This window comes from Sander lucioperca, chromosome 13 (assembly GCF_008315115.2).
Source record: "Sander lucioperca isolate FBNREF2018 chromosome 13, SLUC_FBN_1.2, whole genome shotgun sequence".
Classification (NCBI taxonomy): Eukaryota; Metazoa; Chordata; class Actinopteri; order Perciformes; family Percidae; genus Sander; species Sander lucioperca.
Window position 1 is genome coordinate 4,210,346 of NC_050185.1, and position 19,250 is coordinate 4,229,595.

At 39.4% G+C, this 19,250-nt stretch overlaps 2 protein-coding genes across 3 annotated transcripts; both read left to right on the plus strand.

The window, feature by feature from the left end:
* The first annotated feature begins 67 nt into the window (after nt 1-67).
* serpinh1a (serpin peptidase inhibitor, clade H (heat shock protein 47), member 1a) lies at nt 68-5,356 on the plus strand. The gene is made up of 5 exons (XM_035990942.1): nt 68-272; nt 1,794-2,403; nt 2,494-2,592; nt 3,105-3,337; nt 4,292-5,356. Exons 2-5 carry the CDS (start codon nt 1,806-1,808, stop codon nt 4,592-4,594), a joined length of 1,233 nt encoding a protein of 410 aa, XP_035846835.1. The 5' UTR covers nt 68-272; nt 1,794-1,805; the 3' UTR covers nt 4,595-5,356.
* Nucleotides 5,357-7,264: 1,908 nt separating this feature from the next.
* On the plus strand, nt 7,265-17,911 carry acer3 (alkaline ceramidase 3). Of its 2 annotated transcripts, none has more exons than XM_031310961.2 (11): nt 7,265-7,528; nt 11,046-11,156; nt 11,357-11,409; nt 11,674-11,726; nt 13,439-13,520; nt 13,631-13,666; nt 15,467-15,525; nt 15,653-15,754; nt 16,212-16,316; nt 16,419-16,464; nt 16,568-17,911. In XM_031310961.2, the coding sequence occupies exons 1-11, from the start codon at nt 7,426-7,428 to the stop codon at nt 16,619-16,621; spliced, it is 804 nt and encodes a 267-aa protein (XP_031166821.1). In that variant the 5' UTR covers nt 7,265-7,425; the 3' UTR covers nt 16,622-17,911. The 2 variants fall into 2 exon arrangements, with proteins under 2 accessions (XP_031166821.1, XP_031166822.1); XM_031310962.2 differs by lacking the exon at nt 7,265-7,528 and adding an exon at nt 7,784-8,008.
* Nucleotides 17,912-19,250: the final 1,339 nt, after the last annotated feature.

The following is a 19,250-nucleotide window of genomic DNA, read 5'->3' on the forward strand; positions in this document are numbered from 1 at the left end:
TCCAACTGGGCTACAATTTCAGGCTTTAGGACCTGGAGGGGGAGGATTGCTGTCCCCTGAATGCTATGGGCGGGACTGGCCTGGATGGAAGATTCCAGTGCAGAGATTTTAATGCTTTGAGAACCGGGCATGACGATTCCTGCAGCTGTCTCACACAACTCTGCTTCTGACCATTACATACAGTAACTTTACATAGAGGAGGTCAGTGCTGGGGGATCTATTTGTAAGCAGCTTGAGGATAACCTGCTAAATTATTGAAAGAGGCTAATAAGGTAAGATGAAAGTACTGGGAGTAAGGGGGGAAGGGAGAGTTTGCAGTGTAGTGTTCCAACTGGTGGGAAATGCCCAGGCATGTGAAAAGAGGCCACAAAGTCAGATCTGTGATATGCTGCTTAAGATTCCATTGTAGATATAAGCAGTGAGGTTCATGTGTGTGGTTGGATAGGTTTAAAAAAATTTTTAAAAAGTTGAAGAAAATGTCAAAGTATTAGAAATGCATGAGAGTTTAGACATTTAGGGAGTTGGCTGCAACTTTTGACCCTAATACATCTGTGACATGTCTCTTTTCTTTGTCTACTTATTACAGTGCCCATTACACAATAATAAAAAAAATACATATATTTGAGTGATGATATATACATACGCAGTGTCTCTTGAGCATTAAAACTGCACAAGAGAATTTCTCATCATTCATTCATTCAAAATCTCATGTCTAGTTAGAATAACTATTCGTAGCTGCAGAACATGAATGAAAATACATACAAAATAAATTTACCGATACTTGGTGTGATTTCAAAATGTCACATGCAGCTCTTTATGAATGCTATTTAGATCACATTAGCATAATTTGATAGATGTATTCATCTCTATTTATTCTGTACTGAACTTTCAACACAGGAAAGATTAATCTTCAAGTACTTATTTTAAAAAGCTATAAGACCATACTTATACGGTACTATAGAAAAAAACATTTAAACTCTAAGCCTTTTTTAAAAAGTGATCTCTATCATGCACATGGAGTTCAGATATCGCTCCATCTTTCTGTGTGGGCTTGTGTGAGCCTGTAAAAAAATGTCTAGGAAGCTGCTGAGAGGAGACTCTTGATGTACAGTATATCATCCGTATTAAGTAGAGTGTGGTTTTCTAAATGCATTTTATAAAGAGGCTGATAGTTGTCCTAATCATCTGTCAGCACACAAAATATTTTCAGAGTTTAAAAGACCCTACTATAACTCTATAACTGTAACTGGCTGTATGCACAGAACCTTCTGGAAGCACACATCCCCTCCATATACGTGGACTGGAGCAAAATCCTGACATTTGTTGCATGTATATCAGCACGTCGTCACTTCTTCCAAACCACGTGTAACCAATCAGCATCAACAAGACTTATTCCTCTATAGAACATTTTTGAATTCTTAAATCGTTTGTGCTGCCAAGACATGAATAACTCAGACCTAGCTGGGCATTATTTCAGCCTAGTTAAATTACATCCTGCAGCTGCCTACGTGGCTGTTATGCAAGTCTTGCCTTAAGGTCTACTGGGAGAGATGTCATTTGAATGGTACTGGCTAACCCAACTCCCCTGCTATTATACTTAAAAACAGGCAGAGTAAACCCTAAATATGCTGCAAAATTGTCTTCCTGAATTAAAAAAAAGTAAGGTGAACAAGATATTTCAAACTGAAACGGAACAAACATCAACCCAGACAAGACTTTGTCTCTCTCCTTTGGCCAGTAGATTACATTATTGACTAATGTTTGTCTTCATGTCTTCTGTTTTCTCTGATTAGCATTACACAGAGATGTGGATGACAAACCTGGTAGCCCTGGTCCTCGTGGCCACTTCAGCTTCAGCTGCCACCTCGGCTTCACCGGACAAAGTTCTGAGTAGCCACGCCACCATCCTGGCTGACAACAGTGCCGAGTTGGCTTTCGGTCTCTACCAGAACATTGCTAAGGAAAAAGATGTAGAGAACATCCTCTTTTCCCCTGTAGTAGTGGCTTCCTCTCTGGGTCTAGTGGCTCTCGGGGGCAAAGCCTCCACCGCCTCTCAGGTAAAAAGCATTCTGAATGCAACTAAGGTTAAAGATGAGCAGCTGCACGCTGGTCTGGCCGAGCTCCTGACTGAGGTGAGCGACCCAAAGACACGCAACGTCACCTGGAAGATTAGCAACCGCCTGTATGGACCCAACTCTGTCACCTTTGTGGAAGATTTTGTCAAGAGCAGCAAGAAGCACTATAATTGTGACCACTCCAAGATCAACTTCAGCGATAAGAAGAGCGCGGTGAGCTCCATCAACGAGTGGGCAGCCAATTCTACTGATGGCAAACTGCCCGAGGTCACCAAGGATGTAGAAAAGACCGACGGGGCCATGCTCATCAATGCTATGTTTTTCAAACGTGAGTGTGTACAAAACCTGTGTATGTGCAGTAGTATTACTTTACGTTTTTTTCTCAAAATTAATTGTTTTTTATTTTTATTTCTCACAGCTCACTGGGATGAGCAGTTCCATCATAAAATGGTGGACAACCGTGGATTCATGGTGTCCCGTAGCTACACTGTTTCAGTACAGATGATGCACCGCACGGGTAGGTAGAGACAGTCCTGTTGAAGGGTTTCTGCAGGTTTCAACAAGTCAAATTTAAGACTTTTTAAGACCTTTTTAAGACGAATATGAATGAAATTCAAGACCTATATCACGATATCAAAAAACAACAACAAAAATGTAAAAAGGAAGCTATTTTTTTTCAAACTGAACATTGCTGTGTACTGGACACAGGTTAGAGGCATGTTTATGTCGGTGGTACAACCCGAAAGAGACTCACTGCAAAAACACAAAAGCTGATTGGCTGCAATGTAAGTCGTTATATTTGGACTAGCTGCTTCATGACAGCTTTACGTGCATCCTTATTCAAGCCCTGTGTTGGTTTGGTAACTCCTAACACAATAAACATACCTGCGGTATAGGATAGGGAGATGGTGTTTCACAGTAGAAAGTTAAGAGCTTCCCTAAAGTGTATTGTTAGGCAGAGATTGTTAATTAATATTAATAATTTAATAATAAATTAATATTTGTAATACGTTTCATTTGTTTCTCCAGGTCTCTATGGCTTCTATGATGACAAAACCAATAAGTTAAATATCCTGAGCATGCCTCTGGCTCATAAGAAGTCCACTGTGGTGTTCATCATGCCTCACCATACGGAGCCTCTGGACAGAGTGGAGAAGATGCTGACCAAGAAGCAGCTGGATACGTGGATGGGCAAGCTGCAACAGACAGCAATAGCCGTGTCTCTGCCCAAAGTCAGCATGGAAGTCAGTCACGACCTGCAGGTAAAAGATGCAAGAGACTAAAAATGACACCTCAATCTTAGTCTGTATCGACGAAGTTTAATTTCCGGGATTGTTCAGGTGCCGCCGTAAATGCCGCAGGATGTCCCTTATTTCCATCACCTTCCTCTTCATTTGTGTTGGCATTCTAAACTCTGGTGGATTTCTGAGGACTATGGTTAACTGCTCCTCAGATCTCTGCAGGGTAAATCCAGACAGCTAGCTAGACTATCTGTCCAATCTGAGTTTTCTGTTGCACGACTAAAACTACTTTTGAACGTACACTTGTTCCACCAAAACAAGTTCCTTCCTGAGACTATTTTGCACAGATTTTGTTGATCTGTCTGGCGCCTAGCTCCACCCAAGACAATTGTGATTGGTTTTAAGAAATGCCAATAAACCAGAGCACGTTTTTCTCCCATCGCGGAATGCTGTGTGGACTAGCCTACTCTCACTTTGCCAGACCTTCCTCCACAGCGCTGCAGAGGAGGGTCTGGCTAGTCTACACAGCATTCCGGGATGGGAGAAAAACGTGCTCTGGTTTATTGGCATTTCTTTGCCACTGCAAAATAGCCTCGGGAAGGAACTTGTTTTGGTGGAACATGTGTACGTTCAAAAGTAGTTTTAGTCGTGCAACAGAAAATTCAGATTGGACAGATAGTCTGGCTAGCTGTCTGGATTTACCCTGCAGAGATCTGAGGAGCAGTTAACCATAGTCCTCATAAATCCACCAAAGTTTAAAATTACTACACAAAGAAAGAGGAAGGTAACGGACAGAATTTCCGGCGGCAACGGAGCAATCCAGGCAGTGGAACGTCATAGATATAGACTACGACTAGCAAGACCTTTTTCCGCAGCGCTGCAGAGGAAGGTCTGGCTATGCGAGACTACCTCAGTCTTAACTTCAACTACTTCTATATAATCTGATTATCACCTTAATGTTCTGCTCATATTTAGAAAAGCCTTGGGGAGTTAGGCCTGACAGAGGCTGTGGACAAATCCAAAGCTGACTTGTCCAAGATCTCTGGGAAGAAGGGTCTCTACCTGGCCAGTGTGTTCCACGCCTCTGCCTTGGAATGGGGAACTGATGGAAACGAAATGGACATGAGCGTCTTCAGCACAGACAAGCTGAAAAACCCTAAACTGTTCTACGCTGACCACCCTTTCATCTTCTTAGTGAAGGACCAGAAAACAAACTCCATCCTGTTCATTGGCAGGATGGTTAGGCCAAAGGGCGATAAGATGAGAGATGAACTGTAACCACATTAAGTTAACAGGCTGAATGTGTGCGTGAGTGGATATTTTCTATTGCAATATGCTGAGAGAAGTGCAAATGCAGGTTTCATATCACACGAGTGCATTCCTTTACATCACGTGCCAACAGTAGTCCACAATACACGGCTGAAGAGATGTGTTTAAACATTTTATCCTGTGTTTTAGTGAGCAACGCATTGTACACACCCTTCCTTTTTAACTTGAAGATTATTTGATATCACTATGTGGCTTTTTTGCATTGGCAGATCACATTATGGACTTAAGACTTACATTAAGTATAATTTCCCTGATTAATGCCTAAAATGAAAATGCAGGACAATACCTGTGAAACATGATCCCATATGTGCCAGCACAAAAATGGTTTCTGTTGACAAGTCTTAACAGTCTTACTTTTGTAGAGATTTTATGGTGCCTGTTTAATTTAACAATATGTTTTAGTTTGTCAAGCACAGCTGCTTTCAATTTGTTAACTCAAAGGATCTTCACAATTTTTTGCCCATCATTTGCACTGCTTTCCACCACAAGCATACTATATTTTTAACCAAAAGGCTACATTGCTGTTTTTCTTATTATTGACCCTCCCTGAATGCACTGATCTACACTGGCAAACGCACCAAATTATGGTTGATTTAATAAGAACTATCTATGAAACAATGTGTGCACACATGATTTGACAGTTTCAAAATATGGTTTTAGACAGTTAGAAATGTTAAATTTTTTTGCAATAAAAGTGTGAGAAAAACCAAACAACATTGTCAATTAGATTTTTAGATATTTGCTGCTTACATTTACCTTCATGTATTAGAAGACTCTGACTCATTCAGCCAGTCCTGATCTGTCTGTTGCCTTTTTACCATAGCAGTTTAGCCTTAGGCAGGTCTGTTGAGCCCAGGCCTCTAGTGGGATTTTCCAGCTGAATAACATGAGAAAATTCTACAGAGTGATTGTGTGGCCTCCTGGGCAGCCCTACTTCAGCAAGGAATGTGATAGCGTTACAAAGGTATACACTATATGATAAACATTGTGAATTAAACTGTAAATATGCAGACAAAACTAAATATTTTGGTGCATCCAGATGGGTTCTGCAGCTGGACCAATGAGAAAAGCACTTGCTAAAAGCAACATCATCAAAGCTCCCCCTTAGTGTTTGCATTAGGTTCAGAAAAAAACTTCTAGAAAAACAGTCAATAATGAGCAATTCATAAATTAAGGGAAAGAGCTAGTAGTGTAGTGTGGAGTATCACACCACCTAGAGGGGATATGGATTTAATGACAGAAAATTGTCTTCATATAGTGGACAAATTGTATAATTTATACAACAATCTATAATGATACATTTATTGGAGCAGTACATAAAGAATGTGCAATCTAAATAGTTGTATTTAATCATAAAAATTAAAAAGGGGGAACTATGGAAGAAATTAAATGTACTTATGTGCCTTTACATTGCTTCAAATATACTACTCAGAGGTTCAACACTGTTAATTATGGGTACATGATGGGTAAAAAAGATAATAACACTATAACTTATGAGTTACAGCGTTAAGTGAAATATGAGTAACAGTTGGCAAATTGCTCAGCAACATTTTTCTTAGAAATAATATGTATTTGTTAGAAATGCCTTGATTACTATAAATTCTAAATAATTGTAATGTAAGACATTCCTAGGACTCAAGTGAAACACATGTACATTATTCTACAGTGGGAAGAGGTTGAGTCCTGTATGTAATAAAAGGAGGTGCTTCTTTTAAGTGTTTATTTCCCATGAACATACGCTGTTAACATTAAGGCATCACTATCCAAAGCCTGGTGATTATAGTGCATTTACTTAAACTGCATTACTTGAAGAAAGACTCATACGAGCTGTAGATGTTTATTGATGACTCAGCCTACTGTAGAGATATATTGGAGGTGGCTATGTTGGCGATGTATACAGTCTTGTACCTAACCTCCCCAAAAGAAAGTACTGTATGCAGTTTCTTGCAACAGGCTGATAAGGAAATAACGGGACATGAAATGCAGGACTGCTTCAGAGTTAGCGCTTATAAAGCAATGCTTAATTTTATAATTCAACAAGCTGACTATATATTTTGAGCTTTTTTTTCTCTCATATCCTGTTTTTTTCTCACTTGAATAGGCCTACATCCTGTTTTTTTCTGTCCCCTTGACTGTATTGTGATGATGTATGCTTATTGTCCTCTGAGAGACTAATTCTGTCAAATTATTGCTCACATGGCAATAAAGTACTAAACTGAAACAATTTTATTTAGGCTATTGGTTGCTGTATAAACGGATTCCTTATGTAGGCTACACAGAAAAAGAACCATTAATGTTTTTCAGTTGTAATTATGCTACTTTAGGGGTATGCACTAATAATAATGGGCTAATGTCACCAGGGGACACTATCTAAACATCACATACGTGTAACTCAAATAAAGCATAAAAGGGTATTTCAAATGACACAGTATTCAGGGTTTTTACATGTACATTTATTGCACAGTTACATAGGGTTGAATTAAGTTTAGCATAAATTGTACCCCTAATCTGCATTTAGAATGATACAAGTTTGAAATATAGCTAAATATAGCCTTACACTTTTCTTTAGTGCTAACTGCTAACGGTACTTGGCAGTAGGAAATGCACAACCCTTTCTCTGTTATCTGTAGTTCAGCTAGTGTAACAACGGTTGCTGCAGTCTTACTGGACTTTGTTGTCTTCCCATCGCTCGTGAGGAGGAGGAGGGCTCGTGCGAGGACTGCTCGTGCTGTGATGGGACTACAAACCCGTTAGTACCAACAGCCTCCTGCTCTTCCATCATGGCTCCCTCGGCAGACAGGCAGGGATACTGGGGGCGGCCGACCTCAACGCTGGACTGGTGCGAAGAAAATTATGTTGCCTCTTTTTACATTGCGGAATTTTGTAAGTACAATATAATTACGTCGCTTTTTCCTGAAAATGGTCAATTTTGTGGTTCGTTTAAGGAGACTTTTGGGGGGAGGACAGACAGCCATACTGTGTAACGTAACGTACCCCATGGTACGTACAGTCGCTACTGAATAACGTAAACATGAAGTAGGGATTTATGTTATCGTGTTAGCTGATAAATGTTAGCTATAGCTCATACGGCATGTTAACAACTAACGTTATTAGCTAGAGCTGTAACGTTAATGAGGAAAAAGAAAAGCTGTAACGTTAGTCAACCCGTTCTGCGTCGAGCTGCTTTGCATAGCTACAGCTTTACTGTAACGTTAGGTTATTATTCAGCACGATCAAGTGTTAGCTAACGTCACCATAGACACATCACAGTTTAATTAACAGTATTCCCCATATGCGCTTATTTGTATCGACTATGGAACGTGGACTTTAATGTTTCCCTTTACAAGGTGAAATCACTTGTAGGTAGGTCTAGCAATGCGAGACTAGCTAAACTTGATGAAACATTTCCTCCACACTATCAGGGCGCCTCGTTGCTTTGTCTAACGATAACATCAGGCTCCTCGGGAACCATTATCTTAGATTTAAAGATTGTTAGTGTCAAACTGTTAATGTCAGCAGGACTTCATGCTGAAAATGAGACGTCAGCTTTGTCTAACATGCAGTGACACATGCATTCCTTCAAAAGCTTTTTTGGCTGAAAACATTTAACTGAAAATAATACTTTGAGGTTACTCATTATTGTGCAGGCAATTTAAGCTTGTGGAAGTAAAAAAAAAAGGGAATGTATTCAAAATAGTTGTAATACAAAGCAAGCCTTTTTCAAATAATACCTGCCAAACTTGTTATTCAGATAGAAATCCAATATTCTACTCTAGTGTGCAGAATTCATAAATTAATTAAGCCTACCTCACAGATTCATTGTATATTCATTGTAGAAACAAGGTGAACACTTTCAAGTACAATTTTCACTGTGTGTTAGGGACCTTCCAGATGCTGTTGTCTTATTGTCAATGGTGTTCAGTGTACTAAGTGATGCAACAGCATTAGCCTAGGCCAAGGTAAACTGAAGCCAAGTGGGTCAGAGTTTAGTCCATGCCTTTGTAGTGATATACACTGCATTTTATTGTTCTAAAAAGTAAGTTGTGGAGTACATGTTGTAGGTCTACTGTATTTTATCATACTGTATTCATTTCATTGAAAAGTTCCTAAACATTGGGACTGGTTTGAATGCCACATATCAAGGCTACTGACAGTTGAAGCTTTTGTTTGCACAAATGACACAAGGTCTAGCTAGGTAGTTTTTTTTTTTGGTTGCCGCAGAAGAATTGTTTGGCATTTAAACATTGATTCAGGTTACAATGGCTGGAATGTGGCATTGTTAATGTGTGCTTTTGTGAATTATCTCTCTTTTTTTTTAAAAACATCAGCACATGGTGACGGGAGAAAGCAGACACAAAGGGAGGTCATAAAGAATAAAAAGTATCTTGGGTCAGGGGTCTCAGCACATTCATGTGATTGCAGTTTTCATTGAAATGTGGAAAAACAAACCACTCACATGCTGTAGTAATCTTGGTGTGTGGATGTATTATCAGTAACCAAAGTCCACACATTATGAATTGTCCCCTAAGGACTTGTGGAAACACCCTAACTTGTATCAGACACATGCAGATAAAGCAGTATTAGTTTTCAAACTACTAAAACTAAAACTACTACTACTACTTAAGCCCAATTGTTTTCCTAACTTTGTACATCATCACGCCCAGAAAATTCAACATCAGGATCAGTGTTGACCTCTGTTTTATCAGGTTCCCTTTGGGCCTGATGATGTACTAACTGTACAGTAAGTACACAGCAATGGCTTAAAGTGCCCATATAATGAAAAAAAAATCACCTTTTCTGGGATTTGGGGTGTTATTTTGTGTCTCTGGTGCTTCCACACACATACAAACTTTGAAAAAAAACATCCACGCTGTTTTGAGTGAGATACGGTTTCTGAATGTGTCCTGCCTTCAGTCTCCGGGTGAGCTGGTCAAAATCTGCACGGCTTTCTACGTCACTAGCCGAGACGAGGGGCCTAGGGGGCTAACCTTTAGCATGCTAGCTCGTTTTCAATGGCAAAACACTGCTACGACACACACAAATTCACCCTAATCTACAAAATAAATTGTACAGAACTACTTCCATGTCCCTGTTCTGCAGGTATTCCACGCAAAGTTGGAAGTGCGCCCTCATTTAGAAGAAGTCTCCCGGCTAATCCTGCCTTGTACAGGCCGAAGTTGCAGAAACAGCTAGCTAGCTCATGTAATCCTTACCTAGCTGCTGTGCATGTGTGACTGACAACAAAGATGTTACAGCAGTGAGAGGTCTCACTCTGTAGCTAAAACAGAGACCTGAACACAGGGTGAAAAGAGGAGCTGCAGCAATGTGCAGTACAACAAAAATATGATGTTTTTTTGAAAATTAAACCATGTAAACCTATTCTGGTACAACCTCAAATTACAATTATGAACCTGAAAATGAGCATAATATGAGCACTTTAAGGCAGGAACACTGACTTCAGCTCAACCATAGGCCACTTAATAGGGCAGAATTAATAAACTAATCTCTTACAAATAACAACATTACAAACAGTGCAATACAAAAAAGGGTAGCAACACAATTAGAACCCCAAACCCTCTTGCTGTAAGGCGACAACTGCAACACAGTGCCACCGCCAATAATATTCAATTTACTACAATGTAACACTAACAAAGTTGCAAATTGACACATTTGAGTATTTGGAATTATTACATTTTTGGCATAACCACTTGAAAAATGACTGAAACGATTAGTCAATCAAAATAGTTGCTGATTCATTTTGTGTCATTTTTTTAATCGACTAATCTTTACAGCCCTAAAAAACAATCTAAAAGTGGCACCTAGCCAGAACCCATCATTTTCTATCTGCCCATTTATCCTTTACCTGTACCTGCAATTGCAAACCCAAATACTACTAAATTACCAGTAATAGTATATAGTTAAAGTGACAGATGCACAGTAATTCAAGTATATCATTGTTGTGTAATTTGTGTGATATATTGCTATGTAATAAAATAGAAAATTCACGTACGGTGGCAGCAAACATAGCAGCAGTCACATGGATTCCTAGTGCAGTGATCAGGTTTCTGTAAAAAGATACCATTCATGCTGGTGTTATAATAATGACAACATGTAACCCGGCCTGTCCCACAGAACTCCCACTACTGTCATGTCACCCAATCACAGAGGTGATCATTCAAAGATGCTCAGATGTTGCACAGATTATTGTCTACTGGCTCTAATCAGGGGCGTCGGACTGGGGGGGAAGGGGACTGAGTACCCAGGGCCCTCATGTGAGGAGGGCCCAAAAAGATGCTAGAATAAATAGCTGTGGATGCGGGGAGAAAATGCCTTTCTACAGGGCCCAGAATTTTGTGCTACGCCCCTGGCTCTAATTTGTCTATGTTGTCTTTTCGAACAGGGAACACTGTCAGCAACTTGATTATGATTCTTCCTCCTATTTGTGGGGCCATCCAGACGTTTCGAGACGGCCTTGAGTTTCGCTACGTCTGCTCTTTCCTCGGACTGGCAGGTTAGTCTGTTGAAACCACAAATAACCTAGCTCTAGATTAGTGACAATAATGAAGCAAACACAGCTCTTGTTTACATATTGTAGTTACTGACAACCGATAGTTTCCATTTGTACAGTGTACTGCTGATGCCGTCAATCACATTGAGAATGTCCTGACTTTTAGTTTTAATGTTTTATGGGGTTGTCTGTGCATCGCCCAGCTGTTGGTGTTGGTTCCTGGTGCTTCCACATGACGCTGCTATATGAGATGCAGGTGGGCTACAGTGTTACATTGAAATGTTAATATGTCAGCAAAAAGTGGGTACATAATCATGACGGGGTGACCGCTGAGAGTTATCTTTTTGATTTTGGATATCAATTTCTTGCTGAAACTGCATGAATCAGATTTGTTTCCTTGGGGAATTTTCGTAATGTTTTTATGAGGTCAAGCATTTGCTGCCTAACACAATGTTAAACTATGCTAAAACAAAGTGATGTGATGAATTAATATATCTTTTCTTTGTATTCTCATTTGCAGTTACTGGACGAGTTGCCAATGATTTACAGTACATGCATCTTTGTCTACTGTCTGTAAGTGGCTCAACCTTTTGGATTTATTGATGTTGAAGCCTTGACTGATGGTCACTGAGAACATATTTAGTGTGATTGTGGCTGTTAAATGAACCATCGAATTCCTTACTGATCACTTGATCCATTCCAAGAAAGCAGTGTATCATCTTATTGTGGCTGTAGAGTGTACTGTATGTAATGGTACTATTGATTCTAAAGGGATATGAGCATACCTTCCACATTCCACAGCTTGTTTAACTGTTAAACCATCTGATGCTCATCACTGATCATGTCTATGAAGATGGTTAGCATGTGTGCATGATTGGGAGAGAATTGGCTGTGAACCACTGCCTCCTGTGGATCATACTTTATGGGCCTTGGTGTCGCCCTCCAGTTCTGTCTGGGGAAAGCAACACTAAAATGATGGATGCCATGCTCGAAAGAATGCAAGAGCTGTGTCGACCCAGGGACAGCTGTTGGTAGGAGTAGCCAGTTAACTTTACACAGGGTGACGTGCTGGGGGAAGTGTGGTGTCATCCAATATTTATAAAAAGTTCCTTCATCTTTGCACATGGGTGAGCGCTCTGCTGGGTCGAGGTGTGTTTTTCAGTGTCCCCGAACATATGGAATATGTAGGGTGGAGAGTGGGCCTGTCACAGTATTACACGGTTACTGAACACTGTATATTGACAGTAACAAAATACTGTCACAACACGCTATTGTGGGCATGACGGGACACTGCGGTAATGCAATAACAGCGAGAGCCCTAGTCGCGAGACGATAGAGAATACAAGGTTACATGTGTAGCCCAAGGTTCTCTGAATGGAGAGACTATCTCTCCAACTCCAGATCACTCTTAAGAGGTAGTCCCTCCCCAACCTTCTGTTATTCACTTTCTTGATTCTTTATGGTTATCCAAGCTGAACATGTAAGATAAACACTAGTGCTGTCAAATGATTAAAATATTTAATCGCGATTAATCACATCAATGTCATAATTAACTCGCAATTAATCGCACATTTTTATCTATTCTAAATGTCCCTTGATTTCTTTTTGTCCCATTATTTTTTCTCATTTTAATGCTCTTATCAACATAGAAAAGTGGATCGGCTTGCTTTGTGCAAATGTTTTTTTATTGAAAACAACATTGGCATACTGTAGTGTTCAATTTCACACTAACGTTCTCACTTAGAGCAAACAATCTCTCACACAATGTAACGGCTTTGACGAGGGGGCGGAGAATTGGCATCAGCTGTGTGCTTGGCCATCGAGTGGTATTTCAGACTGGACGTGCTGCGATGATAGCTCAGTTCACAACGACAAAACACACAGATCACTTTGGTCTTATCAATGGAACCATTTGGCAACTTTTTAAAAGTAAACTTTCCATTCAGAATCTTATTGGCATCCATTTCGGCGTCTCGCTCTCGCCATCCACTCAAAACGTGACGTTAGCCTACTACTCTTTGGCCGGCTCGCAAGCCCAAACAAGTGTGTGCGGCGTGCCTGTTGTTTAGTTTACGGTCTAGCTAGATCCGGTGTGGTGTTGTAGTTTTTCTAACGTTACTAGTTGTTGCAACAGCATGTGAAAAAAACTACAAAGTTTGCTAGGCCAAAAAGAACGTTAATCTCGCGATAAAAAAAATGTACGCCGTTAAAATGGGTTTGCGTTACCGCCGTTAATAACGCGTTTAACTGACAGCACTAATAATCACATTTGCTTCTTTTTTCAGATATGAGTGTTTTAAACAAGAGAAGAGCATCAGTTTATTTCTGATTGCGTTGTTATTGATCTTCAGTGTCTCAGTCACTGTGGTGAGTATCCATTTTCACTATAACAGTGATCATTTAGTTTGAACCATAATGTAAGTAAGGCATAACATCCATCATATCCTCTTGAGTAGTTTCTGTTTTTATCTTTGCAGGTATACTTACAGTGGAAGGAGCCAGTCTTTCATCAGGTAAGGGAGTGCTCAACTGGCTCAGATTGCTCATTGTTTGCTATTAGGGCTCAGCATGCCTTAAGTCATGTATTACTTTGTGTAAACACTGGATTTGCTAAGACAGCATGCAACACTCAGTTTGGTGCTTGCTGGTTGTTAAATATAAAGAAGCATTTCATGCCAAAGCAAAATTCTGCAAACCCTGTTATGTTACTGTTTTCTGATGATCAGTTAAAGGTTTATTAAGGTGTAGCATTTTTAAAAAAAAAACACACAGATACTCTGGCCTAAACTGAGCACTGAATCCTCAACTGTGGGATTATATATATATATATATATATATATATATATATATATATATATATATTTGTTGACAAGAAGAAGAAGAATCTCATAACCCTAAACAAATACAGTAAACATACTATATAAACCCTTAAAGATATGCTCAGCCACTTCTGTTATACCCCGAGTTCATCTGTACTTAGGGCCTCACATTGTCTATGTGTTGCTTTACAACAGTAAAGGTGCTGAATCACCAAGCAGACGGCAAAGAACTAGTGGCAGTGAAGGCCAACTGTGGCGTTTGCCTCACATCGCTTGTGTCTTGGCCAAAAAGTTGCATTTGAACACACCGCACAGACTACAGCCGTTGGCCATCTACCATGTACGTTCTGCGCCTGCATGAGAGGAAATAACTCTCCATGCCAGCAACCGGTAGTAAGCGATTAGTCATTCAAAAAGGGAAACCTGATATACAAACCGTTGCTATGATACCTACAATTAGATCTTGTAAAATATATGTTTATTTTGAAATATTAATACCTACTCAAGTAGTTATGTATCTCATTGTACGTTTGCCCTCTCATGGGCATTGGTAGAAATGCCAATTGAATGTTGAATTGGCAACAAAAGGCAGACGAGGGTCACGAGTAGCAACGGTGCGTGACACACCGCAAAAACTAGGGTGACGGACTCTCTCCGTTGGCCTAACTTGGACCGATGGCCGCCGATCTCCTTGGTGTGTCAGCACTTTAAGGACAATGTGACAAAGCTGCCTTTGTTTACTCTTTGGAACAGGCTTTGTTTACTGATCACACTGCTCTATGGTGGCTCATGGTGAGACCGATAATGCCCCTGTTGGAGCACAGCAAACAAGTACATAGAATGGGGTTCAAATGGCAACTTAAGTATGAGTAGTGTTCCATTTTTTTATGAGATTGCACTGAATGCCTGTAGCCATTTGTGTTGAGTTTCCTCATTCATGTGAATTTATGGACTGTAGCCATTTGTTTTGAATTTCCTCATTTATGTGGATTAATGGAATGTAACAAAGCAACAGATAGATATAGAACGTGTGTTTACTGTACTGTTATCTAGCACAGTGAATCCCATCCCTTTTGGCTTCATTCAAAATTTAATATTGTTTCATTTTAAGAATTATTATATCTGAATAGGTAAAAGTTTAAAAAAAAATACAAAAGCATTTATCCTGTAAAAAAATAAATAACAGTGTATAGCTCTACAAGTGACTGGCAGTAAATGAGCATCACACTCGAAAGGATCAAAATTGTTTAAAAGAGACACATTTGAGAGAAAACCTTGCAACTTTGCTATGGCAGCAGACTGTATTAGCAGGTTATGTAATCAATAATCTCAATGTTGAGTTTAGGCTGCCTGGAATTCAGCAATTGGTAGTCACCAGAGCTCAAAGTGTTGATGAACATTTTTTAATATTTAGTAGTCAAAAATTGTATTTGTCTTGCCCCACAAGCCCTAGCTGTGTTTCAAAGCCAAATACATAATTGTGTCTTCTTTTAGGTCATGTATGGTGCTCTAGTAGCTTGCCTAGTGATGCGATCTGTCTTCATTGTTACGTGGTGAGTTTGCCAAGATGACTGTTAAAATAAAAAAAACATTAACATATCTAAGGCATGGTTGTTCATTAAATTCAATGAAGTAACAACTTGCTAAAGGCTTTCCATGTGGATTTGGTTTCAATGACAGGGTGTACCCATGGCTCAGACCGCTGTGTTACACCTCCTTAGGAATCTTTTTGTTTGGGTTCCTACTGTGGAACATTGACAACATATTCTGTGACACATTAAGGTGAGTATTAGCATTGGACAAATATTATTATTATTATTTGTGTTTTTATTATTATTATTATTATTATTATTATTATGTATTAACTTTTGGGGAAAAAAATTTGAATTCTGAGAGCAAAGTTAGTCTTCCTTTTAAAAGCAGTGGTGTGGAAAATGTTCACTTAAACAGTCAGGGACATTAACCTTTATGTGACATCACAACAATATTGTAAATCATTTTTTCTCATCTCAAGGTGAAGTCAGGCAAACTCAAAGTCATGTCAATCCCTGGAAATGTATCCGCTCATTTACTGTGGAATAACTTTATATTTTTTATCTAAAAGTACAAACATTTAGAAAATAAAACATTTATAAAGACAATTTTGTAGCATACTCTTCTGGAGAATCCCATACTGTTGGAGATACTAGTTTTTGTTTTGTTATTAATTGAAGTTGTCAACACTTTTTTGGTCCCTCAGAGCCAGTAGACAAACGCTGCCCTCTGGTGTTGGAGTAGTAACACAGTTCCATGCCTGGTGGCATATCTTCACAGGCCTTGGATCTTACCTGCACATACTTCTTAGGTAAGCTCCTGTCTCAGTAACGGGAGACAGACAGCCAAAGTCAGTTTAATTGTGATGAGACATGTTCATTCACATTCACATCTAAGGTTCATCTTCTTTTAGCCTGCAGATCAGGTCAACCTACCTCAAGTACAGACCAAATGTAAAGGTATGCCTAGCCCTTAGCCTTTGTATATATTATAGCTTTTATGTAATTGCATTCATTAATGTATTTATTCATTAATTTAACTATTTGTCCTAACTTTATTCAGTTTCTTTGTGGAGTTTGGCCTACATTGCACATTGAACCACAGAAGACGAGTTGAAATGAAGGGATGGAGACCAACTGAAGGATGGGGACAGCCATATCCAGACACCATCGGCACAGGGACCTGCCAATGACTGCTGCTGCGCAATCAGCCCACAGCTAGGGCACAGGTGCACCCCATGGCACCACCCCAGGGACCCTTTGGTTCTGCACTGTGGGGGATTTACTAAACATTATAGCACTGAGTCCAGTTTAAAGATATGGAAGATTTTCCTTTCATTAGTCATATTTATTAGACTAGCTTTTCTGTAATCTTATTGAAGTGTAATGATTTTATTTGCTCATTCATTTTCAATGCAAATATGATGTAGTCCACTGCAGCTGTAAATGTAGGGGGTAGGGGTGTTATCTTAATTAGGGTTTGGGAAAAGGGAAAGTAATTATTCAAAAATCTCTACTAGCATATTAATTGTATGTTTCATTATGTGGATATTTGAATCTCCTAAGCCTAAATATATTTAAATAGATCCCTAAACTAAAGTATAACTAAGACTTTAGCTTACAATACTTAAAACACAGTGCTGTCATATCCCTTTTTAAGTAGTATTGTTTTTGGATGTGCTCACTACATATGGGAGAGAAACTGACAACTAGAAAGTGAAAGTGGCACTGTGTTATTGTAGCTCAGCTGTCTTGACTAGAAGATCCTTCTTCATTTCCTTGTGCCACAGGCTGCATTTTTACTTGAAACGTTCCTATCAAAACATGTCACGACTGGAATTATTAATTTATTTTTCTATCAGTGCCAAAGTTGCTCTGGGATTTTAAAAAGTAATGTAATGTGTGAAACATGTTACTGTTTTACCTCGTTATAATCAAGCAAGACATGCAATGGTCATAATTTTGCTTTTATTTATGCACAAAATTAAAATTTTGTTTAGGACAGGGTTAACATTTTTCCAGCAAAGCAAGTTGAACTACTTTTGAAAGCTTGAGTTTCTGTGGACAGAAACACTTTCACAGTCTTTTAAGCGATACTGCACACAAATGTGTGCTCTGTGAAGGTCTAAACTTTTACAAACACAGCTAAAGCCTTCATCAGGGTGTGTTATGTTAAGAAACCCATTTGTTGGGGGGTGACCAGCATCTGGAGGCTCTGATCAGGCACAAATAATGGCAAACGTGCAGAAACATCACTGAAAATGCATCGGACCAACTTGCGACTGAGCTTGGAGGGTTTTCTATTTGTAATTGTTAACATTCACTCCAAGGACCAAGTGAATACATGGAAAATGTCTAAATCATTTCATGCTCATAAGCTGCATGTTATGGGGACAAGACACAGCCAGTTATTTTTTCCTCCTGCATCGTTGCACTGAACCTCCACCTGTTGTCACTAGAGAACAGTATTGGTAGTTAAAGGGTTGGTTCAGAATTTTGGACGTAGGACCTCATTTACAAGTTAGCCAGTATGTTATTGATCAGTGGAGACCGTTTTCAACACTTTTCATCCAGTCCTTCCAGTGGCAGAGCTCGCTGGTGCTAGGCTAGCGCAAGTCAATAGTATCCGCTAGCACTGCCACTAAAAACAGTCTAACCCACTCCACATTACACCCGAGGCAAATAAATTATAACGCCAGACTATCGATGTAAATGTCTGTTAATAGAATAATGTTAGAAATAAAACTACCCTTACATCTCAATGATCGCATTACATTTTGAGGGACTAGTTTCTCAGCAGCAACTTGGAAATGGTCCTATGTCCAAAATTCTGGACCACCCCTTTAATTGCCCTCCCTTAATAGAAAAATACTCAATTTCAGTCGACTCTCTTTATCCACAGATACTGAACCCACTATGCTACTACATTTTATTCATGACCACTCTCATTTAGTAGGCCTTTTTAGTTTCATTTATTAACACCATGGCATCAAGGTCAAATGACACCTGTAGGGAATATCTTTGAGAATGAAGAGAAAGAGTATGCTACAACCACTAGGTGGTATACATTTCCATCTTATTTCAGACATTGCCAAACATGCCATTGTGGATGGAGGAACTACTAGCTACCTACTGTAGAACTCTTAGGATATTTGAATCAGTTCTCATGTACTGGATCTGTGGTGTGAAATGAAGGACTTTTTATTTGCAATTTGTTTTTTGCTGCTGTAAAATTGTGGATATGTAATGGTAGCAAAATAACCTGGAGCTTGAAATAACTGTTGGAAGATGCACGACATTATGGTTGTATGGAGATATGTGTGTGGCCTCCTGAACTGCTGTGTGCTGGATTATCCCCTGAAACAACACAGTACACATCCATAGTTCATTGTGCATACACGCTATGTCACTGACTCTCATATGCTTGGGTATAACAATTGCGTGAACCCAGTATTACACACATTCATAAGCACAATGTATGAAAGATAAGTGTTAACATTGTTCAAATGTCTTTGTGGAATCTTCAATGTGTGTTTTCTTGAAATCCCTGCTCATCAGTAGAGATGAGCAGTTGTCAAAGAGGGTGCCTTAAGTGTTATCCTTGCAGTCCAAGTTGCCTTCATGTTTGTGATAAAACCATTCCCAACTGTCCCTTGTGTTGTGCAGACTGCCCTTCCCCTGGTTCTAAGCAGTTAACGCATCAGGACACATAATATCGGCTTCTAATGCAAAGTCTGCGCCTGAAT

Bases quoted from the DNA above. Each gene is read 5' to 3' on its own strand.
- serpinh1a (XM_035990942.1), top strand. From the start codon at position 1,806: ATGTGGATGACAAACCTGGTAGCCCTGGTCCTCGTGGCCACTTCAGCT. The intron at 2,404-2,493 runs GTGAGTGTGTAC...TATTTCTCACAG, and splicing joins CAATGCTATGTTTTTCAAAC to CTCACTGGGATGAGCAGTTC. The intron at 3,338-4,291 runs GTAAAAGATGCA...GCTCATATTTAG, and splicing joins AAGTCAGTCACGACCTGCAG to AAAAGCCTTGGGGAGTTAGG.
- acer3 (XM_031310961.2), top strand. From the start codon at position 7,426: ATGGCTCCCTCGGCAGACAGGCAGGGATACTGGGGGCGGCCGACCTCA. The intron at 11,727-13,438 runs GTAAGTGGCTCA...TTCTTTTTTCAG, and splicing joins TGCATCTTTGTCTACTGTCT to ATATGAGTGTTTTAAACAAG. The intron at 13,667-15,466 runs GTAAGGGAGTGC...GTCTTCTTTTAG, and splicing joins AGGAGCCAGTCTTTCATCAG to GTCATGTATGGTGCTCTAGT.